Genomic DNA, 20924 nt, shown 5'->3' on the forward strand with positions numbered 1-20924 from the left:
AACGTAATCACTACTGCCTGACATCACTTTGTTACAGCAAACACTTCTGGTATTGTAATACCTCAGTTTTCTAATGTTGATATTGTGAACATTTCAACAAAAAAAAGGTAATCAAATGTCAGTAATATTTAAACATGGAGTTTTGTTGTGCTATCTTTGAGGACCCGCCCCTTCCATTGACGTGTTCTCCCTACCATGACAAAGGTGGATAAAGGTGGAAAGATTTCATGTAATCCATGGACACCAGTGAAGACCACAAATGATTGAAGAAAAAAGGTTCAGAGCACTGTCTAGTGGGTCTAGATGACCCAACTCCCAATGTTAAAGTGCCTAGGATAGCACAAGGGTTACAGACAGGCTTTACCAAGGTCAAATGAAAATTCTTCACTTCCAAATATTTTATACAGTTTGGCAACTTTGAGACTTTGTTTTGGGGATTTTTCTAACTAAAAATCCTTAACATGAACAGAACTGCTAAAAATGATTATTTTTTTTTAAAACTAGCAACAAATCTTAATCTTCCATATACTGGTACATATAAAAGTTGATATTTTGTCAAATCTAGTGTCAAAATGATTATTATTCCATTTGAAGTCAAAAATGTTCTGACCCATCTACATGGTAACACTGGTCCAGCAGGCCAAAGGTGTTTTAGCAGGACTCTTTGTCAATCATGACCACTAAGACAGGTAGACAGTCAGGTCTGCAGGATAATCCTTAGAACAGACATCAAGACAAATGAATACATCGATTTTGCAGAACTGCAGAAAATGAAATGTGATTTTTTATTCTTTTTTTGTTTTTTAAGTGCTTTGAGGGATATGTGAAGTATCTATAGCCCACAGGTCACAGCTTGAATAGAATCTATTTGTGTTTCTTCATTTTACCCTGCAAATAAACTCGACTGTTCTGTTCATGAAAAGGCCTTGCATGAGGAAGTGTCTGAGATAGCTGATGCCGATATTTCTCTGAATAGTAAAGACTATTCTTTATCCTTTTTGGATAAACATGCCTGATGCAGGTAAGGCAGGATTTCTGTAAAACCAGCAGGAGGCCGCCCCTCCAGGAGTTTGACAGTGTATGGCTACGTTCACACTGCAGGGCTTAATGCTCAATTCCGATTTTTTTTTTATTTGATTTTTTGCAAGGCTGTTCACATTTCCAATTAAATGAGAACTTTTGTGATCTCCTGTGTGACCGTGAAATGACCCAGAATTGACCCGCATGCGCAGGATTGTACTGTACAGTGAACGACGTTGCTTGTTGTTTGCAGAAGTAGCTAACGTTAGCAATGGATGTCAACAGTGTTGTCAACAGAGGAGCTCTTTTTGCATTAATACATACATTTTCACAAAGGAACCAGCACAATTACAATCTTCTCATTTTAAGAAGGCATTGGAGCCAGGATCGTCTGGACCCACTGTTGTGGAATGGGGATGTGTATGTGCTGGGGCCGCGCGCGTGTGTGTAAGAGAGAGGAAAGAGCGCGTGCAGCGAGGTAGAGAATGAGGGGGCAGTGTGGGCACATTCATGTTGTGTGTTAGAGAGGAAGGAGAAGGATAATAAAAGAAGGTTTCCCCCAGAATAAATGCTATGGACTCTTTATTAACCCGCTCTGGAGAATCTGAGGGTCCGAACGGGGAAGTGAACCCCGAAGGAGGATCCGCCTTGGATCCTCCGCGCTTCTGACCACGGTCGGAACGAGAGAAAAAAGTAATCGCGGGGAAGGTTCAACACCACGCTCGGCCATTTCGCTGGAAATATTTTCAAAAGCCGCCTGGTTGCTATAAAAGCCCTTGAGTTTGGCCTGAATAGAGCTGTCACCCCAAATATGAATCCAATCGGTGACCTCGCTTCCCTTCCACTGACTGGTCTCAGCAGCATCGTCCACCATGGTTGTGGTTTATGTTCTCGTTCCCGCCTACTTCAACGCAGAATGATGACTTTTGTAGCTTAACAATGACGTACAGGTCGTATTCATGTGGCATGGTCGGTCAGACGGTGGTCGCATTTCAAAAGATCGGATAGGTATCGGATTCCGGACGACATACCCAAGTGGCCTGGGTCACATTTGAAAAGATTGGATTTGTGTCGTCCAGACTGTAATGAATAGATCAGATACAGGTCGCATAGGAGTAAAAAAATCAGAATTGGGTCATTTCAGCCTGCAGTGTAAACATAGCCAATGTTTTAGACTGAATGATGTATCTTTCAGTGGTAGGGGCGTGGCCTTCTAACATGCTCACTCCTGATTGGAGACATTGGTTGCCATTCAAATGTAGACAGGCCAAGTCTATCCATAGGAAAGGAGAACTTTAAAAAAACCTGTGCTGTGATCACTCAACACGTCAATCAGGCTTTTAGCATCTTTAGAAAGGTGGTTGAGTCAGAAAAGGTAAGAAAGCTTAAGATTCGCTCAGGCTTCAGAGAATATTTGATGGAAGCCAAAACTCTTTGGATGTAGAAGCATTCAGTTGACTTCACCACTAAAGCATTTGAAGTTGTGAACAAACACTTTGAGTTGAATAATTTAGGATTCAACATAAACTAAAAAGAAACTAATCAGAGTGACACTAATCAGAGTCAGTGTCAGACCTTTCACTTCATGTGATCAAGCAAGTGGGGATTTCTCCACCACCCAGGAGAGACCGGCTCTGTGAGGGCAAACATCTGTGGGGCATTTCTCCATGACCTCCAGGTCAGCTGAAAGGGAGGTGCTGGTGGAGGGCAGAGCTGGCTATCTCTGCCAGCCGTCATCCGTCTCCAACGGCCTGAGTGAATGCCCTCCCACCTCTTCCTCGTGGAGGTAGCCAGCTTTGGGAAACACCTTGACCCCATTGGTTAGATGTGTTTCCGGAGGCGTGCGGCAAACGGGATCAGGGTTGTTCATTGGAGATCCCTGCCGGAGGTGGTGAAGAGGAGGGGTGGAAGGTGAAGGCATGTGCTCAGGAGAGCTTCTCTCTGATTTGATGCTGAGGTTGAGGGAGGGCAAGTGTGCAGAGTCTGAGGAGCAAGTCTGACTTGGGAAAGAGCCCCCTCCGCTGGACATCCTTGGCACAACAACAAAGAGACGGAAGAAAGCAGTTGGAAAATAATATCTCAATAAAATATTTGGACTATATTTAAAATTGTTATAACTAATCATGACATTTATGTCAAATCTATAGGTATTTTATTTTGAAATTAACTTGAACACAAAACTTTCCCCCATGCTTTTGGTCCTTTCCATTTTTGGTAAAATATTTTGACGATAAAGAAATGAGCATGATTTGGAATAATCAGAACTGTGGGCAATAAACTTCTCATTTCAGAGAGTTTCTGATACTTGGAGGCACGCTCTTTGTGCTTCTGTTGAGAGTTGATCACATGATTGGACCCATGAATGATGGAGTTGTTGAAATACTTCCTATTTGCTCTTTATTGTACCTGTGCCATCCACAGGCTCCACCTGACTGATCATCTGTTAATGCTTAGAATCTAGCCTCACCAGCTTACCCAGAGCTCACATGCGACCCATAGGCGTGCTGAGGCAGAACTGCTGGTTGCCAAGGATTCCCAGTTCCCCGTTGAAAGGAAACAGACTGGTAGAAACACGGCTGGCTGTACTCTGTAGTGAAAGAAGGAGACAATGAAATAATGCCAGCAACATCAAAAGAAAGAACAGACAGGGTTTGTCAGACGAAACAAAATGTTTGTCTGGTTTTAATCTGTAAAATGATGACTTTTCATATTTTTCTCTCAAAGTAAAATGAAAAATAAACTGACAACTTAGATCAATAAAAAAAAACGTTTTTTTTCTCGGTCAGTATTACAAAATATCTGAATGAAGACGATAAAACTAAGATAACATGAACAGAAATTCCGTCCATTTAATTGACAATCCATCTTTGCAAACCCGCTTTGGCCTCTGTTTTTCATTCAACATTTGTTTGCAGTCTCGTGGATATTATCACAGGGATGTTTTTGAAGCATTAAAACTCTGTTTAAGTCAAGCTTTTTTTTTTCACACAAATGGTCGGAATATAAAGCCGCAATATAACCAGCAAGCCAGCTGGCTGTGGTTGTCCTATTTTTGCAGCAATGACAGCCTTAAATGATCTTATTTATCTTGTGTGTGTATACATTTCATTTAGAAACAGAGTTTACAATATTTCACTCTGCTGTGATGTTTTATTTTATGTACTTAATGTGAATAGGTAGTTTTTGTGTCATTGCCCAGTGTGATGCGATGTTAGTTTTCTAACTGCTTAGCTTTGCTGTAACCTCTATACTGAGAAATCTGTCTATTTTTTTGTTTTTCACTTACCGTGCCAGGAGGCTGCAAGAGACCTCTGTCACATTTTTCTAACAAGTTCATTGGCGGTGAAGCTGCAGGGGTAATATTGATATTATGGTTATGGTAAATGTTTTTAGATCAGTGAAAATGTGTAATTCCCCGCGGCACACTGATTGAAAAACACTGCACTAAGTAATCCTCCATCACCTTCTAAAACAATGTTTACATGGACTTCATTGAAAGTGGACGTACATTATATTTCCAAACGTTTTGTCTAACCTGCCTTTACTCACATATGAACTGAAGTCCCATCCATTCCTAACCCATAGAGTTCAATATGATCCTGGTCCACCTTTTGCAGCTTCAACTCTTCTAGGAAGTCTGTCCACAAGGTTGAGGAGTGTTTCTAGGAATTTGTGACCATTCTTCCAAACAGCATTGGTGAGGTCACACACTGATGTTGGTGGAGAAGGCCTGGATCTCAGTCTCTGCTCTAATTCATCCCAAAGGTGTTCTATGGGCTTCAGGTCAGGACTCTGTGCAGACCAATCCAGTTCATCCACACCAGACTCTGTCCTCCATGTCTTCATGGACCTTGCTTTGTGCTCTGGTGTACAGTCATGCTGGAAGAGGAAGGGGCCGCTCCAAAGTGTTCCCACAAGGTTGGGAGCATGGAAGTGTCCAAAATGTTCTGGTATCCTGAAGCATCCAGAGTTCCTTTCACTGGAACAAAGGGACCAAGTCCAAGTCCTGAAGAACAACCCCACACCATAATTCCTCCTCCACCAAATTTCACTCTCAGCACAATGCAGTCCCAGATGTACCGTTGTCCTGGCAACCTCCAATCCCATACTGGTCCATTAGTTTACCAGATGGTAAAGTGTGATTCATCACTCCAGAGAAGGCGTCTCCACTGCTCTAGAGTCCAGTGGTGGCGTGCTTTACACCACTGCATCAACACTTTGCACTTGGTGATGTGTGGCTTGGATGCAGCTGCTCTGACATGGAAACCCATTCTATGAAGCTCTCTGAGTGCTGTACTTGGACTAATCTGAAGTCCAAATGAAGTTTGGAGCTCTGTAGCAATTGACTGTGCAGAAAGTCGGTGACCTCTTTGCGCTATGAGCTTCAGCATCCTCTGACCCCTCTCCATCACTTTATGGGATCTACCACTTGGTGGCTGAGTTGCTGTTGTTCTTAAAATGGATTCTAGTTTTTTGGAGCCAGCGGACACATTCTATTTGGAAGGCCAGGGGGGAGGGCTCACCGAGTCCCGTTCTCATAAATAGTCAATGCCACATGACAGATAATGCTCCTATTGGTCAGGACTTACTGCAGCCACATGACAGATGGGGGAAGCATTGTAACTCCTGCCAACCGTCTTCTGACAGACAGATGAAGCCGTTAATTTGGTTTTATAATTTTATGTATTTTTTTAATTGGTCATAATAAAACAGCTTTACCTATTAGGTTTATCAGCATGACCCAGAAAAGGTTCAGAAATATAGAATGGATACATTAGTGGTTAAATGTGGAAAGGCTTGCACAGACAAATAAGGTAAAACCAAATGACTGATAGAGCCTTTACCAGAGCCTGTGCCTGACAGCCACATAAGAATATGACATGAGCTATCAGGAACTTCACGAGTTAAAAATAAGATAAAAAAATCTTCAAAGAGAAACATCTGATGGGAATAGTCCAAAGAGACGTGTAATTTATCTCCCAACTACTTTAGATTAGTGCTACTGTGTCACACTCAAAGCAATAGATTAAAGCTATGAATGGGGAAATCCAATTGTTAAAAGAAAATAACAGTTTTATGAACTTTTCTGACGCAGGGAAGAAAAAAGGGAGAAAGTGGGTTTACAGAATAAAGAGTGACACTGACAGTTGTGATAAATCCAAATCAAGATTTACAGTTGAAGGAAGATGTTTTAGTGAAATCTTCTCCCCAACAGCTCATTTCAACAAGCACAAGAACACTTTAAAAAGCAGCAAAGGAGAGATTGTTACTTTAGTCTTAGGGATGTGGAAACAGCTTACATACATGCTCCCACTCAGTATAACATCTTCATTGACTAGCCAGCAGGTTATGAAGAAGGGAAAGACTTTTTATGGGATAAAACAATCTGGCTGCAACTGGAATAGAACAACTGTCGTAGTATCTAACCAAGAATGGTGTCACACATGTTACCCGATCATCACAGCAAGCAATGGAGAAGTAATGAAAGATGTTACAGACATCCTTTCAGACAGTCTGAAGGGGAAGGACTTGGCCACACATAAGCAATTTGTTTTGGTCTAGATTTCCCTCAGTTTGACAGATATCTGAAAATATTACAAGAAACATGTCAACAAGTTACTGGAGAGGTTCAATATGCAGAACTGTGAACCCAGAAAGTCACTCACACAGAAGATGCTATGAAGATAAGAGATGTAAAGATATTGGAGAGGCTGTAGGAAGACTTATATATCTTATGACGTGTACTTGACCAAACTGTTTGTGGTGAGCAAATTATCACTAAACGTTTACGAGCCAGAGAAACGGTGGCTAACAGTTAAGAATGTGTTAAGATATCTTACTGCAAACGAGGGGCTGTGCTTTAGAAGAAAGGCCGTGTCACAAAGCCACTACATACATTTTGTATATGTTGCATGACAATTGGTCATACGTGAATAAATGTGGAGAAAGTGAAAAAAGTTGGGGTCTGTACGTGAAATTTTCAAAGATGAATCACAAACGAACCACATTAAAACCATGGTAGAAGTACGAATAAAACACGCAAAGAACACGGAAATCAACATAGATCATGAACCATGTGTGATTATTGTGCTGTTTATATACAATTCATTAGCGGTTCATGTGTCAATTATGTAACTTTAACATTATATGTGCACAAAACAAAAGTTATGTATCCGTGGTTAATGTGTGAAAAGTCCGCTAGACATGAGTGGAATGGTCTTGGAAAGCCACAAATTTGTGTCTCTTGCAAAAATCATGCACAATTGCGTGAGATTTGCATAGTAATTGTGTATACAACTACGTAAAATACTCATAAACTGTGTAATTCTCAACTGACCAAGAATTTTGAACAGCTCAAAACCGAATCCACATAAAGACTGATCGGCCGAAACCCTCGACGAACATCTGCACACATCAGTGAACCACAAATGCAAGACACATGTGTCACGTATGTATCACAAAAGACTGAAATTTTGACACGGCTTTAACATAATGAAGACTGGCTAGCAGACAAACGCTGCAGGCTTTTGTGTGAGCCTCAGTAGGAAGGGTTCTGCAGTTTATTGGAAAACCAAACCAGGCTGTAGCAGCACTGCCTACCTGTGAAAAAGAACTTAAGCCCTTGGCCTTCACCATGGAGTGTACAGATTTAAAACAAAGGGCTGTTCATTTTTTTGTTACTAACAAATTATTGCTCCAAAAAATGTAGTGTCTCACCTTTTTCTTTAGAGTTCAACGTTGTGGAATCTGCTAAGCTCAAAATGAAGTTAAAATGAAGTTTTTTATGCCATAAACCATAAACAATTTACAGCTCAGAATTTACAGCACAGATTAGGATCTAGTGAGGGCTTTGGTCATTGTGTGGCTTGCATTTAGCATATCTGCCATTGTGCTGTGCAAGTGGCACATCTTAAAAAAATGAATGCAATTCTGAGCATGTCTGTCTCACCTCAAAAAGCCACAAAAATATCTCTGGTACAGTGAACAGTCTATCAGACATAACTGTGGTTTTGAAGACAAGCTACAATTTTGATAACATCTAATGTTGGAGACTTTTTTCTTTTTTTTGCTTTTACAGTTTTATAAAATTTAAGTTTATTTTAGTTTACTCCTGAATTATTGGCACATCACATTTTTATTGATAATTCACATACAAAATATTGTATTTTTATGTGATGACTCTGTCATTATTGACATGCCTTTGTTTGGGTTTACATCATTCTTCACATGTTAGTGACTGGACTCAGATAATTGTTAAAAAGCATGGGTTCTGTCACTTTGCAGATACTTCACATGCAAGAACAGATGCAACACATTAAAAGAAAAAACTCAAACCCATTTTCTAAATTCACCACATGGCAGAGGATTCTCAGCTGACGTACCAGGAGTTCCAGAGGTCGGAAAGCCATAGCCGCCCAAACCGTGACTCAAAAGCCCCGCCTTGCCCATGGCCACCATGGAGTTGCCCGCTTGCAGGCCCTGGTACAAGAAACCCCTCTGATGATTAGAGAAACACACACAGTCACACAAAAAATGTCAATTTGACTGATAATGGTGTCAATCTCCACAAACTGTGTGAGTGAAAAAAGCTGTTTGTCTCCACACTGTGTGGATGGGTTGTGAGTCATTACGTGTTATGTGCTCTGGTTATGTAGGTTGAGTCTGAATTCATTCCCATTCCTCCCTATCCCTCCAATTCCAGGTGCATTTGAAGCTTTAGTGGTGCTTTAGGTCCGATGTTGTTTTTTAAAGGGGAGCCATAGCGACTTAGAGCTGGGTATCCCTCCGCCGTTAGGGTGATCCGAGGAGATTTAGTGCTTTAGTGCTCTGAAGCACCTAAGTTTACATTTAAATGTAAGAAATTACTTCATGTCTATGCATGACTTTTTTAAAGTTCTAAAACTGAAGATGTGTGTTTTCCTAGTGCTGTTAAGCTGCGCGCTAATGTAGATGACTGGTGACTATTGATGACATCATTGAGTGGTAGTAACGACCGGATTTAAAGACACTACTTTCCCTAACGCGCCGTTTTTAGGGCTAAATGTAGGGGGAGAGAGATGCTTTGGGCGTTTGGAATGAATTTTGATTCGGCCGTAGACTGACAGACACTCACAGCAGAGTTATGGTTCGCCCGTGTGGATCCCATGCCTGGATTTGCAGCATCTGCCTGCAGGTTGTCGCTGCCCAGGTTCAGAGGAGGAGGACTTTTCATGTCCAGAGCTCGATTCACGCTGCCATGGGAGAACACTGAATAACCAATACCTAACAAGTGATACAAAGAAACAGGAAGGGAAACTTAGCTTGTTTTATTCTCAATGAAAGAATATATTTGAATTTTATTTCTGCATATCCTCTATTTATGCTACAAGTTGTATCTTTCCTTCTGTTTCCCTGCAGTCCAATCTAATCTAAATGTGTCACCATTGAACTGACATTAAAATCTGGACCAAAATCTGTGGCTTCTGAGTACCATTTCTCTGCAAACCCGGCGGTAAACCAAACAAGGATTTCTCATGATCTAGTAGCACGTCATCTGAATAGACCAAGAGAGAGTGACTGACTGACTGACTGACTGACAGGTGTGATGGATTCTGTGCAGAAACCACGGAGCTGCTGTTGCACTGGCTGAGAGCCAGTTTCATGCAACAGGCTGAACGCATGTGTGGACGAGCAGAAACACACATAGGCAGACTTCCTGTGAGTTCACAGCCACCTGCACAGATGGCTGGCAGTACGTGTGAATTTTGCACCTATTATTCGGTAAAAAGTCAATTCTGCCTCTGACTCAGAGAATGTATTAACCCCTTAATTCATTAAACATTCATGAGTAACAAATGAAGATGTTCTGATGAATGAACCAAAGACAAACATGCAAAATTAATCTCAAAGCTGCTTAACTACAGGAAATGATTCAAAAGGTTATGGATGGTTCATTTTCAAATAATTATTAGCAGATATGCATTATTGATACTGATTCAGAAAAAAAACCCCAATGTTTATTAATATAAATGCAATCCCTTGTCATTTTTTCAGATTTTCTTTTTACAGAAATACCTTCAGTTTGCAATGATCTGGTACTTGATCGGGCCCGGCTCACCTGTGTGAGGAGACATGAGCGTACCGTGCACATGTGATGCAGCAGGGCTGGAGGAGCCTGGCCTACAGCTCAGAGGTTTAAAGCTTGGCGGCCTGTTGGAGGTCAAGTTTGATGCAGAGGAGTTGGGAAAACTGTTTTCACAGCCTGCAGACGCCATGAGCTGTGCTTCTGGGGAATGCAGTGCAGGGCCCTGAGGAGCAACGTAAATATGCTTGGTTACTGACATGTTGACTCATCTCTTTTTGTCTTTATAAATATAAATATATATATATATATATATATGCATTAAATGTGCTGATAGGAAAATAGTGTGTAGAGACTGACGTAGAGACGCTGACGAGCCACAGAGAGATCCAAGCTCTCACTGAGGGGGTATTTGTCAGCTGTCACCCGCACATTCTCCTCGCTGTCGAGCTCTGAGCTGTCCAGACCAAGACCTTTCCTCCGCAGGGTCTGATCCAGGAAAAGTGTACATATTAGAAATTACCCACAATGCTACCAGCCCAAACTAAAGATCAAGGGTTGCTATTCAGAAGGTGGTAACTAGAAGTTTAGCTATCCATCTTTTTCACCACTATGTGTGACTATTATCATATGTTTGACTGTTGTCCATTCATGTACACTCACCGGCCACTTTATTAGGCACACCTGTCCAGCTCCTTGTTAACTCAAATTTCTAATCAGCCAATCACATGGCAGCAGCTCAAAGCATTTAGTCATGTAGACATCGTCCAGACAGTCTGCTGCAGTTCAAACCAGCACCAGAATGAGAAAGAAAGGTGATTGAAGTGTCATTGAACGCAGCATGGTTGTTGGTTCCAGACGGGCTGGTCTGAGGATTTAATAAACTGCTGATCTACTGGGATTTTCACCCACCACCATCTCTAAGGTTTACAAAGAATGGTCCAAAAAAGAGAAATATCCAGTGAGAAGCAGATCTGTGCACAGAAATGCCTTGTTGATGTCAGAGGTCAGACTGGTTCCAGCTGATAGAAAGACAACAGGAACTCAAAGAACCACTGGTTCCAACAGAGGTCTGCAGAAGAGCATCTCTTAACGCAGAACACGTCCAACCTGGAGGCAGATGGCCTACAGCAGTAGAAAACCACACCGGGTATCACTCCTGTGAGCTAAGAACAGGAAAGTGAGGCTAAAATTCACACAGACTCACCAAAACTGGACAATAGAAGATGTAAAAACTTTGTCTGGTCTGATAAGTCTCCATTTCTGCTGCTACATTCAGATGGTAGGGTCAGAATTTGGCATCAACAACATGAAAACATGGATCCATCCTGCCTTGTATCATTATTCAGGCTGGTGGTGGTAGTGTCATGGTGTGGGAGATATTTTCTTGGCCACATGCTGACCATCTCCATCCCTTTCTGACCACAGTGTACCATCTTCTAATGACTACTTCCAGCAGGATAAGAAACTATGTCATAAAGCTGGAATCATCTCACACTGGTTTCTTGAACATGACAATGAGTTCACTGGACTCAAACGGCCTCACCAGATCACCAGATCTCAACCCAACAGAGCACCCAATGTGGTGAAACTGGAGATCGGCATCATAGATGTGCAGCTGACAAATCTGCAGCAACTGTGTGATGCTATCGTGTCAATATGGACCAAACTCTGAGGAATGTTTCCAGAACCTTGTTGAATGTCACCAAGGATTAAGGCAGTTCTGAAGGCAAAAGGGGTCCAACCCTATACTGGCAAGGTGGACCAGATAAAGTGGCCGTTGAGTGTATATTTGCTCACAGGATTCCTTTGAATTGTTCCACTGTACCTCCAGGATGTCAGTGTTGGTGCGGCTTTCGTGGGGCTCGCTATACTCTGTGTATTTGAGAAGCACTTTGTCCATGTCTGTGCTTGCGTACTGGAACAGACGGTTGGTGCTGTTGAAGATGATGAGGGCGATTTCACAGTCACAGAGCACACTTAGTTCATAAGCCTTCTTCATTAGACCGAACTTACGTTTGGTAAAGGTCACCTACCACGAGGCAAAAGAAAGAAATGAAAGGAGTGAATGAAGGCAGTTTATTAGATACAACAAAAAATACTTTCTTTTTTAGATTCATTCATGTCCAGGGAGTTCCAAAGGATGTTTCATTCTACGGCAGAAGATTCTAATCTAACATTGCTTCTAAACAACGTCTCGGCGGCACTGTGCATGTCCAAAGCTAAATTGAACAATTTCAGAGGGTTTGGCTCAACAATCTGCAAACCAACAGAAACTATATATACATATTCATGCCCTTAAACCAGATAAGAGAACACGTAGAACTGAATTTTATCACTTTAAAGCATCATGTTAGGATCAGATAAGTAAGACATACTGTGCTTACCAGCCTTCTACACCGAGTTGCCTTTACAGAACACTCACGCATAGTCATGCCAGCTCCTAACTGTCATTGAGATGATAATGTTTGTGTTTCCTGCAGCAGTCTACTTTCATAGAGATGAAACGGTGATTTCATGAAGACAGTCTGATTATGGTTCAACACACTGAAGGATGTTGCAGCATTTTATACACTTAAGGAAAAAAAGACAGAATTTCTTATTGTATCAATAACGTGAATTACAGGATAAAACTCTTTGCTTCGGGAAAAAATAGGATCTTATTTTCCTGCTTTGGCTTCTCACAAGTAATAAATGCTAAAAATGCAAGTAACCCTTGTGCTATCCTAGGCACTTTAATGTTGGGAGTTGGGTCATCTAGACCCACTAGACAGTGCTCTGAACCTTTTTTCTTCGATGATTTGTGATCTTCACTGGTGTCCATGGATTACATGAAATCTTTCCACCTTTATCCACCTTTGTCATGGTAGGGAGAACACGTCAATGGAAGGGGGGGGGGGGGGGTCATTGGATACCACAAGGGTTAAACATGCAGACTTAAAAACATTTTTTTTTTGGATAGGAACAGAACAGAAAAAGCTAGTGTTGTATAAAATGTACAAAACTTGAGATGTATAAAAGTGTATAAAATCACTCAAATCTGTTGGAGACCAGTCAAATCCTGCATTTCTGGTCCCAGTGTTTAAGAATTAAATGCTACTCAGGATAAAAACATCCGGCAAAACAAAACGAACTCCATCTACATTGAACTGACAAAACATAGACATAAAAAGATGTATTTTCCCTGACCGTGTAATCTGATATCAAATACACCACTTTTAAAGCATTAATAAAGCCCCTCAGCCTTAAAATTTGCTTAATTTTACAAACATTATATTTATAGGAGAATTTCAAATTATGGGAATGCGACCTTACATATAAGCTCTAAGTCATATCGTGTCATTTGTTTAACAAGAGTTCAGCCAAAGGGTTTCCCCAGTTTGACCGATGACACTTGAATAATTGATCCGTTGCAATAGTTTTCACCTCTGGAAAAGCTGAAGACATTACTGAGTAAGAGACGCTCTTCACTTCAAAGCAAAGTTGAGGGACGGACACAGGGTTTTAAGGGGGCGGGGCTCAAAGTTGGAAAACGGCAACAAAAACGCACTTTTTTTTGTCTTTTGAAGAATATGAAAGTGAAGTGAAATTTTCAAATAAAGTACTTATAGATAATTACTCAATCCTCTGTCAGTCACTCCAGGTTCATGTTCATCATCCACAGCCGTCTACATTTCTGTTCATTGTCTTTAGTGAGTTGAATTGTCTGGTCTTCAGTTTTACCTTGTCAGGTCATCTGTTTTATCTGATTTTTGTTTCTCCACGGTTTTTGTCTTGTTTAAGTTGAATTATGTAATGTTTACGTTTCTGCCTCCAACCCCAGTTTCCTGCATTTTGGCTCCTACACCTCCAGTTCCAGTTCAGTTTACATATTTTGATACAGACGATTGTGAAACTGAATGACACAGAGTTTAAAGAAATCGATTCTAATTAGAATATATTACATTAAACGGATACATTTAGTGTCGGACCAGTAGTGAGGAAGCTGGTTTTTTATTGACAAAATACGACAGAAAAGTCGTATTCAAGACACAAAGAAAAGTCATATTCAAGCCAGACGTGTTAAACGTAAAACTAAATGTTGTAGGCCCTATTTATTCATTTTTTTAAAGTTGTGCACAATGTTGTCTTTATGCATATGTGTCTTTTTGACAGTTATCTTACCCCATACGCCATAGATGGAATATGATGCATACCATATTGTGTGTGTGTGCTGAAATGTCTCTGTGCGGAGGCTTTTGCAGTCAACAGGTATATTTATAATATTTCAGTGTGTCTGTGGCCACACTCTTTTGATAAACATGTTCATACAAAAATCATTGTAATGAACCCCTGGCAACTTGTTGCCTCTTTCTCTTTGTAGTCCTGACCCCCCCCCCCCCCCCCCCCTTTGTGTTTCTATGATCCTCCTCCAACTTCTTCATCCCCTTTTTCCTCTCTTGTACCAGGTCCCTCATCTCTATTATCACACTCTTCCTCCGTCTTCTTTTGGTCCAAAAAGAAATACACACAAATATAAAGTTTAGCTTCAAATCCAAAAGGGGTTTATTCAAATACACCCTTCATGTGTCTGAAGCCTTGTAACCCTCTATTGTAACAGTAACATCTGTCCAACACAAGAGGCCTTCAGCTCTGATCTGTTTTCTGTACAGGACGAGGGAAAAAAATGACTCTAAAGTGTTCAATTACTTTTATTAAACCGTAGGAGTACCAGAGACTATTATTGTCACTCAACACAAGTTACAGCTGAATTGAAATATGAGATTGGCTTGTTTACTGGCGAAGAGACCAGAGTGAATCTTCGCCCAACAATAGCCAGGGCAGGTCTCTGGCGACCCAGTGACTCAGAAAGGATACATAGATGGATGGAGAGCGGCTGGACTTTGTGGGGTAAACCAGAGAGCAGTGGAAGCAATGCTCACGCTCATTCTGCCCCATTACCAGTGCTGCTCCTTCAAGTATGCAGAGCTTGTGGCCGTGTCTGCAGTGCACCTTTGCCTCATACTAAACATGCATAGCAACTCATCGAGTCAGAAAATGGTGACCCTGGTACATGAAGGTACTAAGATTGGCCTGACTGAACGTCAGAGGTTAGCTTCAGGATGTTCCAGATTTTTAATTCGTGCAAATGAACGCGGAAAACGTTTTTTTTATTTTTTTCATTTTAAGTTGAAGTTTCACCTCTTATGAAAATGTTTCTTGGATGAGAGGCAACATTTCTTCAGCTTGAAACTACTAAACCCAGTTTTTCTCTTCTTCATTTTTATTCATTTTTTCCTGTTTTGCCAGAAAACCATCTTGGATGAATGAGTCTTCACAGATATGTGGAAAAGAACTGTACAAGTGTGCAGAACGCAGGCTCACCTGTCTGTTTCTCTGGTCGAGAATACGAGAAATCTGTATTTTCTTTCTTCCCATTTTTCTTCTTCTTTTCTAAAACCTGTAAAAGAAGAAGTAAAAATCTTGCTTACAGCTGTATGTCATAACCAGCTTCTGCATTTGCACCAGCGTTAACCTTTCACAGAAATAATTAGGACAACTGTTTTTTCTTTGAATAAAAGTGAAATACCCTCTTTCCCCAAACATTTCGTTGAAAGAAATTTAAACAGTTTTTTTTGTTTACAAAAATAGCTGTTGAGTAATTGATTATAATCTTGAAAGGTTTTTTTTTTAATTTACTTTTGATGTTTGTAAATCTGGTTTTCTGCTGTTGATTGTTAACATTTGTGAATCAGGTTTTGCTTGTTTTGGCCTAGAAATATTTAATAAATGAAAGAAGGAATTATGGGAAACTGTAAACAAACAAACAAAAAATGGAACATCTACAAACAAGCCGTTATTGCTAAACAAATGGAGACTTTGAGTGAGGACCACTTCTCACCACACTGCAAGGGTTTAGCAGTTCTTTCTATGTTTGTAAAATGTCCTCTGCTTGGTTAAAGTGACTCAGGTCTCATCCTTTTGGTAGGGGCAGAGGGTTTATTTTTACCATCATTAGGTGATGTGGTCTAAACTTAGTCTGTTCCTCACCATCAGTCCACACAGACTTATTCATATACAGTCTGGGTTACCCCCCACTCCATCGGCCCAGCGCTCCACAGCCCCCCGAGGCCCAAGAGACGGGGTTAAAAATAAGGTTCACAACTCTTTTTAAAGGTCCAGCAGCCAGTCGCTGCAAACAAACAGTAGAAGGAAACCGGTGTGTTTTTTCCACCCACTCCTCTCTCATAGACCAGGTCACACAAAAAAAGAACTTGAAGATCTGGGGGACCGAGACAAGGCTCTAGGTTGACTTGAAACTGGTTTCAACCCCCCCACACACACACACACACACTTTTCGTATTTATTTAAATCATCCTAGTTACTAAATGCCAGCAGATAAACTCTAATTTTGAGTTATGAAGTGATGGCCTGACTTTTTCTGGCCAGACTGTGCAATGCTCCTGGAAAGCCTTAGGGGATATTTGACTGGTTTCCCCTCCTAATGCTGAACATCTATTGGACTTTTCTAAATTTAGTTGTTTATCCTTGCTGATGCTGCCTAAACTGACATGGCGTCCTTGTTCCCACGACCCCTGAAGTGCCCACTGCTTCTCAACATGACGCTTGGTGCCGGGCATGTGGGTCCAACCTGGTGGAATTCACCTTTTCGCCCTCAAAGTTACCTTATAAAGACTGTTTGCTTGAGACCTGAATCTGCTGCAGACGCCAACCAAACTCATTATTGTCTTTGCCACAGTAGGTGAAAAAAAGCACGCAATGGACAAGTAAAACCACAAAAACCATTGTTGGTCTAGCTTGCTGACAACTCAGCTACCACAAAGCATTCAGTGCCAATTAGCTCAACCGTTCAGTTTTTCAGACCAGAAGTGAGACAAATAAACCACAAGTCAAGGCATATCAGTGGTGTGAAGAGAGAAGTTGGACATGTGTTCTAAACAGTGCAAGAAGATCCTTATCTTGCGGTTTTATAGAAGTTTCTTTCCTGTCAAAGAAACAACCAAAAGACAGCTAACAGAGCCCTGACAGCACAGTGAAAAAGCACCACTACAGCTGAATGATTATAGCTTCATGTCCAGCCCAACAGCGTGGACTCAGCAGTTAGCTTTGTGGTTATGCAGCTTTGTAAACTACCAGAAGGCTGAGACAGCTGAGAAAACCCGGTCCTGGTGTTTTCACCACTGACAGCTGCCGTTTCAGGTCGAGCATACAGAAAGAACCAGCGTGCTCCTGGTCTGCAAGACCTTACTTCCCAAAAGCCAACTCCTCAGTTTGCCATCTAAGATGAGACAGACAGGAAGAAGATGAAAATGACTCTCTCTCAATGGAGAGAGACCAGATGTCCACACCGACACTCAGGAGGGAATCGCGAGTCTCGCTGTAACCCTTATGCTATCCTAGGCACTTTAACATTGGGAGTGGGGTCATCTAGACCCACTAGACAGTGCTCTGAACCTTTTTTCTTCAATAATTTGTGATCTTCACTGGTGTCCATGGATTACATGAAATCTTTCCACCTTTATCCACCTTTGTCATGGTAGGAATAACACTTCAATGTAAGGGTGGGGTCATCTAAGATAGCACAGGGGTTAACTCAATTATTCTTTGTGTCATGTTGGTTCTGAGAAACAGGTAAAGTGGACTTGGTTTTTGGTGAAAGGCTTGTAAGCAACATGAACTGATATTTCTTTTAGAGGTTCAGCATCAAACCCAAATATAAAAATAAAAAAATCAAAATTTTTGAACGAAGCCCTTTTTGATCGGCTTTTCCGATACAGTTCACGATCCTTCACATTTACCTTAGCGCTGTATGCATTAATGAGAAAGGAACTTGAGCGGGGCATTTATGTGGCTTCTGCCTCGGTGCTCCTCTTTCCATGACTCATTCAGAACATGCTGGCTTGGGTCTTAAAAAAATAACAGCCGCGTGCATGGATGTTCAAGGCAGTTAACTCAACTTACACCAAGCAGATTCCACAGATTCTTGTTATTTATGATCAAAATTGGTGGAAAAAAAGCTATTTTGCAATTGTTAAAAGCACGTTTTGACAAAATGTTCTTGTGACTCTGGATTATCATCTCAGTGATTTGGTCATTTGTGAGTCTCAGGATGGCATGCATTATATCAAAGACTAACTTCTTTTTTAGTAGCTAACACACCAAGAAGTTACACCGTAATAACCAAGTCAAAAACAAAAAACCTTTAGTTATCATGTTAAATAAAATATTGTTTTTAAAATAATTTTTCCTAGGATTTCTTTTGAATGAAATCTGTAAAGTTCTCATTTAAATCAGGATTAGGTGATCACATCTTTGCGTTTATCTGCTTCGGCAGGTCTTGGTGAACGTTTGCATATCTACTTCTCAATCTGAAATGGTCATACATTCTCAGCTGTACCTGTCCCCTGGGAAAGGCTGTGCACGCGCGCGCGTGGGGGGTGCGCGCGCATGTGAGGGTCAGACAGTGAATGTTGGAGCTCACTTGTCTGGCAGATGGATGTTGAAGAAATATTTGTGTGCGTTTTTAACAGGTGATCAATGAGATGCTGTGATACTAGTTCTTTCTCCTTCCATCCATCTGCATGGTGACCATCAAGCATTCCATTCCAGAAAAACTCAACAAGACAACATGACAGGGTTTCCAAGAGGAACATCTGGGCTCAGGCCACTGGTGTCTCTTTTCCACAGAAAGTATTAATGTAACAGAGACTTCACAGTAAGTCCTTTATAGGACTTTTCCTCAGTACTTTGATGAAAACGGATCACTGAAAAGACTCTGCCTCCAAATGACCAAGCAGCCAAGCGCCTGCTTCAGCTGTCATGACGCATTTCACTTCAATTACACATCATAAATTGGCTAAAAGAAAATACAGAGATACATGAAGGAAAAGGTGAATGATTTGATCTGACCTTTTGCCGAACTTTCTGGGGGCCTTTTGTAGTCTCTCTCATTTGCTGGAAGTGAGCAGAAGTGCGCAGGTGTCAGTCAGAAGCCTCAGAGGAGCGGAAGAGTCTGCTGATGGTGGGAGACTGCTCTGATGCAGAACAGCGAGTGTTGAAGGAGCGCCGCGCGCTGCCTTCCAACAGCTGGCCATCTCTGCGCAAGCGCAGTCCTTCCTGCGCGCTGCCTCATCAGCCGCGCCATTGGACACCTTCCTTCACTTCCCACCCTCCCTTAGAATCACCCCCATGGGGCGCCGAATGTAAAAGTTCAGCAAACAAAGTTTAGCTCATAGCTTTGCCCGATTGAATCAACTTTTCTAGTATTTACATCATTTTTCTACTGGTGTCAAGCCAGCCCTCTCTCGTCGAACGGCTGTCAAGTGAGCCCTCTCTCGAAAACGGTGTGCCGCTTTTTTACATACATCGCGGTAACTGCAAGAAGGACTTACTTCTAAAGTGAAAGCATACATAAAATTTCAATGTATACCCCCCCCCCCCTTCCGAGATATATTATTAGATTTAGATAGTTATATGTCAAATGTGGAATTTCAAAGTAAAATCCAATTGAAATCATGTATGAATGCATTAATGCCACATGTTGACAAAGCTGTAAAATGAAAACTCCTAGTTTCCACAGAGTCATTTCACTTCTCACTTAAAGTATTCCACCTGGTGATGCCACAAAAAAAGTTTCAGAGGGATCTGATGTGGAATTTCAAAATAAAACACAAGTGAAATCTGTTATTACAGAATTATCGCCACATGTTGACAATGGTGTAAATTGAAAACTCCTAGTTTCCACAGACTCATTTCACTTCTCACTGATAGTATTCCACCTAGTGAGGCCACAAAATAAGTTTTAGAGGGATCTGATGTGGAATTTCAAAATAAAACCCATTAGAAGTCTGGTATAAATGCGTTATCGCCATATGTTGACAGAGCTGTAAAATGAAAACTCCTAGTTTCCACGGAGTCATTTCACTTCTCACTTATAGTATCCCACCTGGGGCCTCATTTATAAACGTTGCGTACGCACAAAAGAAGGTGTACGCCACTCTCTACGCAATAGTTGAGATTTATAAAAAGCAAACTTGACGGGAAAATGTGCGGTCCTTCACGCAAGCTCTGACCCAGGCGTACGCACAAAAACGGGTGAAATGAGAAACGGCGACACCGTCGGCAGATGGAAGAAACACGTGAAAGTGACAGTGGAAATGACAATCCTGCCTCTCATAAATGAACGCAAGACTTCACAAAGCAAGACTTACAATTAACAGCCTACACAAACACCCGTTTGATCGATCAGCAGTGAAACAAACAAAACAGATCAAACGAGAATTACAACATAAATTCAAATGAACACATATTTGGAAAAAGAAAAGTTATATATGTTCTACAATATTGGCATGTTGTGCAATTCATCCTCATAAATAATATAGTTAACAGAACGAACTAATGTACAAAACTGATATTCTCGTCAGTGTGTCCGTCTGGCGGAGCAGATAGGTGCGGACGGACGGACAGATGTACTTATTGTCCACTGGGGAAAGTTGTTTTCATATTAAAACATTTCTTCATAAGCTATGGAATTATGGTATTCATGCATATGCCTTTAGTTTGTTTTATTTTTGATGAAACAATGTATGGCGTATGTCTCAACCATTCAGAAAGCCACAAGAAATTACATTTGCGCGGAACAATTTCCCATTTCCACGTGGATTATTACCGACATCTGTAGCTTGTCAGATGTAATTAAATGGAGGGAAATAAAATGCCCCATCACAATGCGTAATGACGCACAATGGCTGATCTTGCGCTCTTAGAAGATGTAGCAAATGGAAGAATTCGGAGTGAACGCATCTTCAGACAGCAAGAAGACTTGCTGGAAAATGAGGACGAG

At 41.2% G+C, this 20924-nt stretch overlaps 1 protein-coding gene across 5 annotated transcripts; it reads right to left on the bottom strand.

Moving 5' to 3' along the window:
* Positions 1-371: 371 nt before the first annotated feature.
* On the bottom strand, positions 372-19177 carry mef2b (myocyte enhancer factor 2b). Of its 5 annotated transcripts, XM_078945492.1 has the most exons (10): positions 18992-19177; positions 15446-15521; positions 12098-12113; positions 11910-12018; positions 10442-10570; positions 10118-10307; positions 9134-9282; positions 8403-8517; positions 3496-3607; positions 372-3050 (listed from the first exon to the last, which is right to left on the bottom strand). In XM_078945492.1, exons 1-10 carry the CDS (start codon positions 19031-19033, stop codon positions 2738-2740), a joined length of 1251 nt encoding a protein of 416 aa, XP_078801618.1. In that variant the 5' UTR covers positions 19034-19177; the 3' UTR covers positions 372-2737. The 5 variants fall into 5 exon arrangements, with proteins under 5 accessions (XP_078801618.1, XP_078801620.1, XP_078801619.1 ...); XM_078945494.1 differs by having other exon boundaries at positions 8403-8499; positions 10142-10307; positions 11910-12113; XM_078945493.1 differs by having other exon boundaries at positions 10142-10307; positions 11910-12113.
* Between the last annotated feature and the right edge of the window lie 1747 nt (positions 19178-20924).

Source organism: Oryzias latipes, chromosome 4, assembly GCF_053564925.1.
Source record: "Oryzias latipes strain Hd-rR chromosome 4, Olatipes_Hd-rR_3.1".
NCBI classification, from domain to species: domain Eukaryota; kingdom Metazoa; phylum Chordata; class Actinopteri; order Beloniformes; family Adrianichthyidae; genus Oryzias; species Oryzias latipes.

Excerpts from the sequence above, each read along its gene's own strand:
- mef2b (XM_011473550.4), bottom strand. The coding sequence starts at position 15,499 with ATGGGAAGAAAGAAAATACAGATTTCTCGTATTCTCGACCAGAGAAAC. Across the intron at positions 10,308-10,441 it reads TGGCTCGTCAGCGTCTCTAC|GGCCCTGCACTGCATTCCCC; the intron begins GTCAGTCTCTAC and ends GTTGCTCCTCAG. Across the intron at positions 9,283-10,117 it reads GCTCATGTCTCCTCACACAG|GTATTGGTTATTCAGTGTTC; the intron begins GTGAGCCGGGCC and ends ATCACTTGTTAG.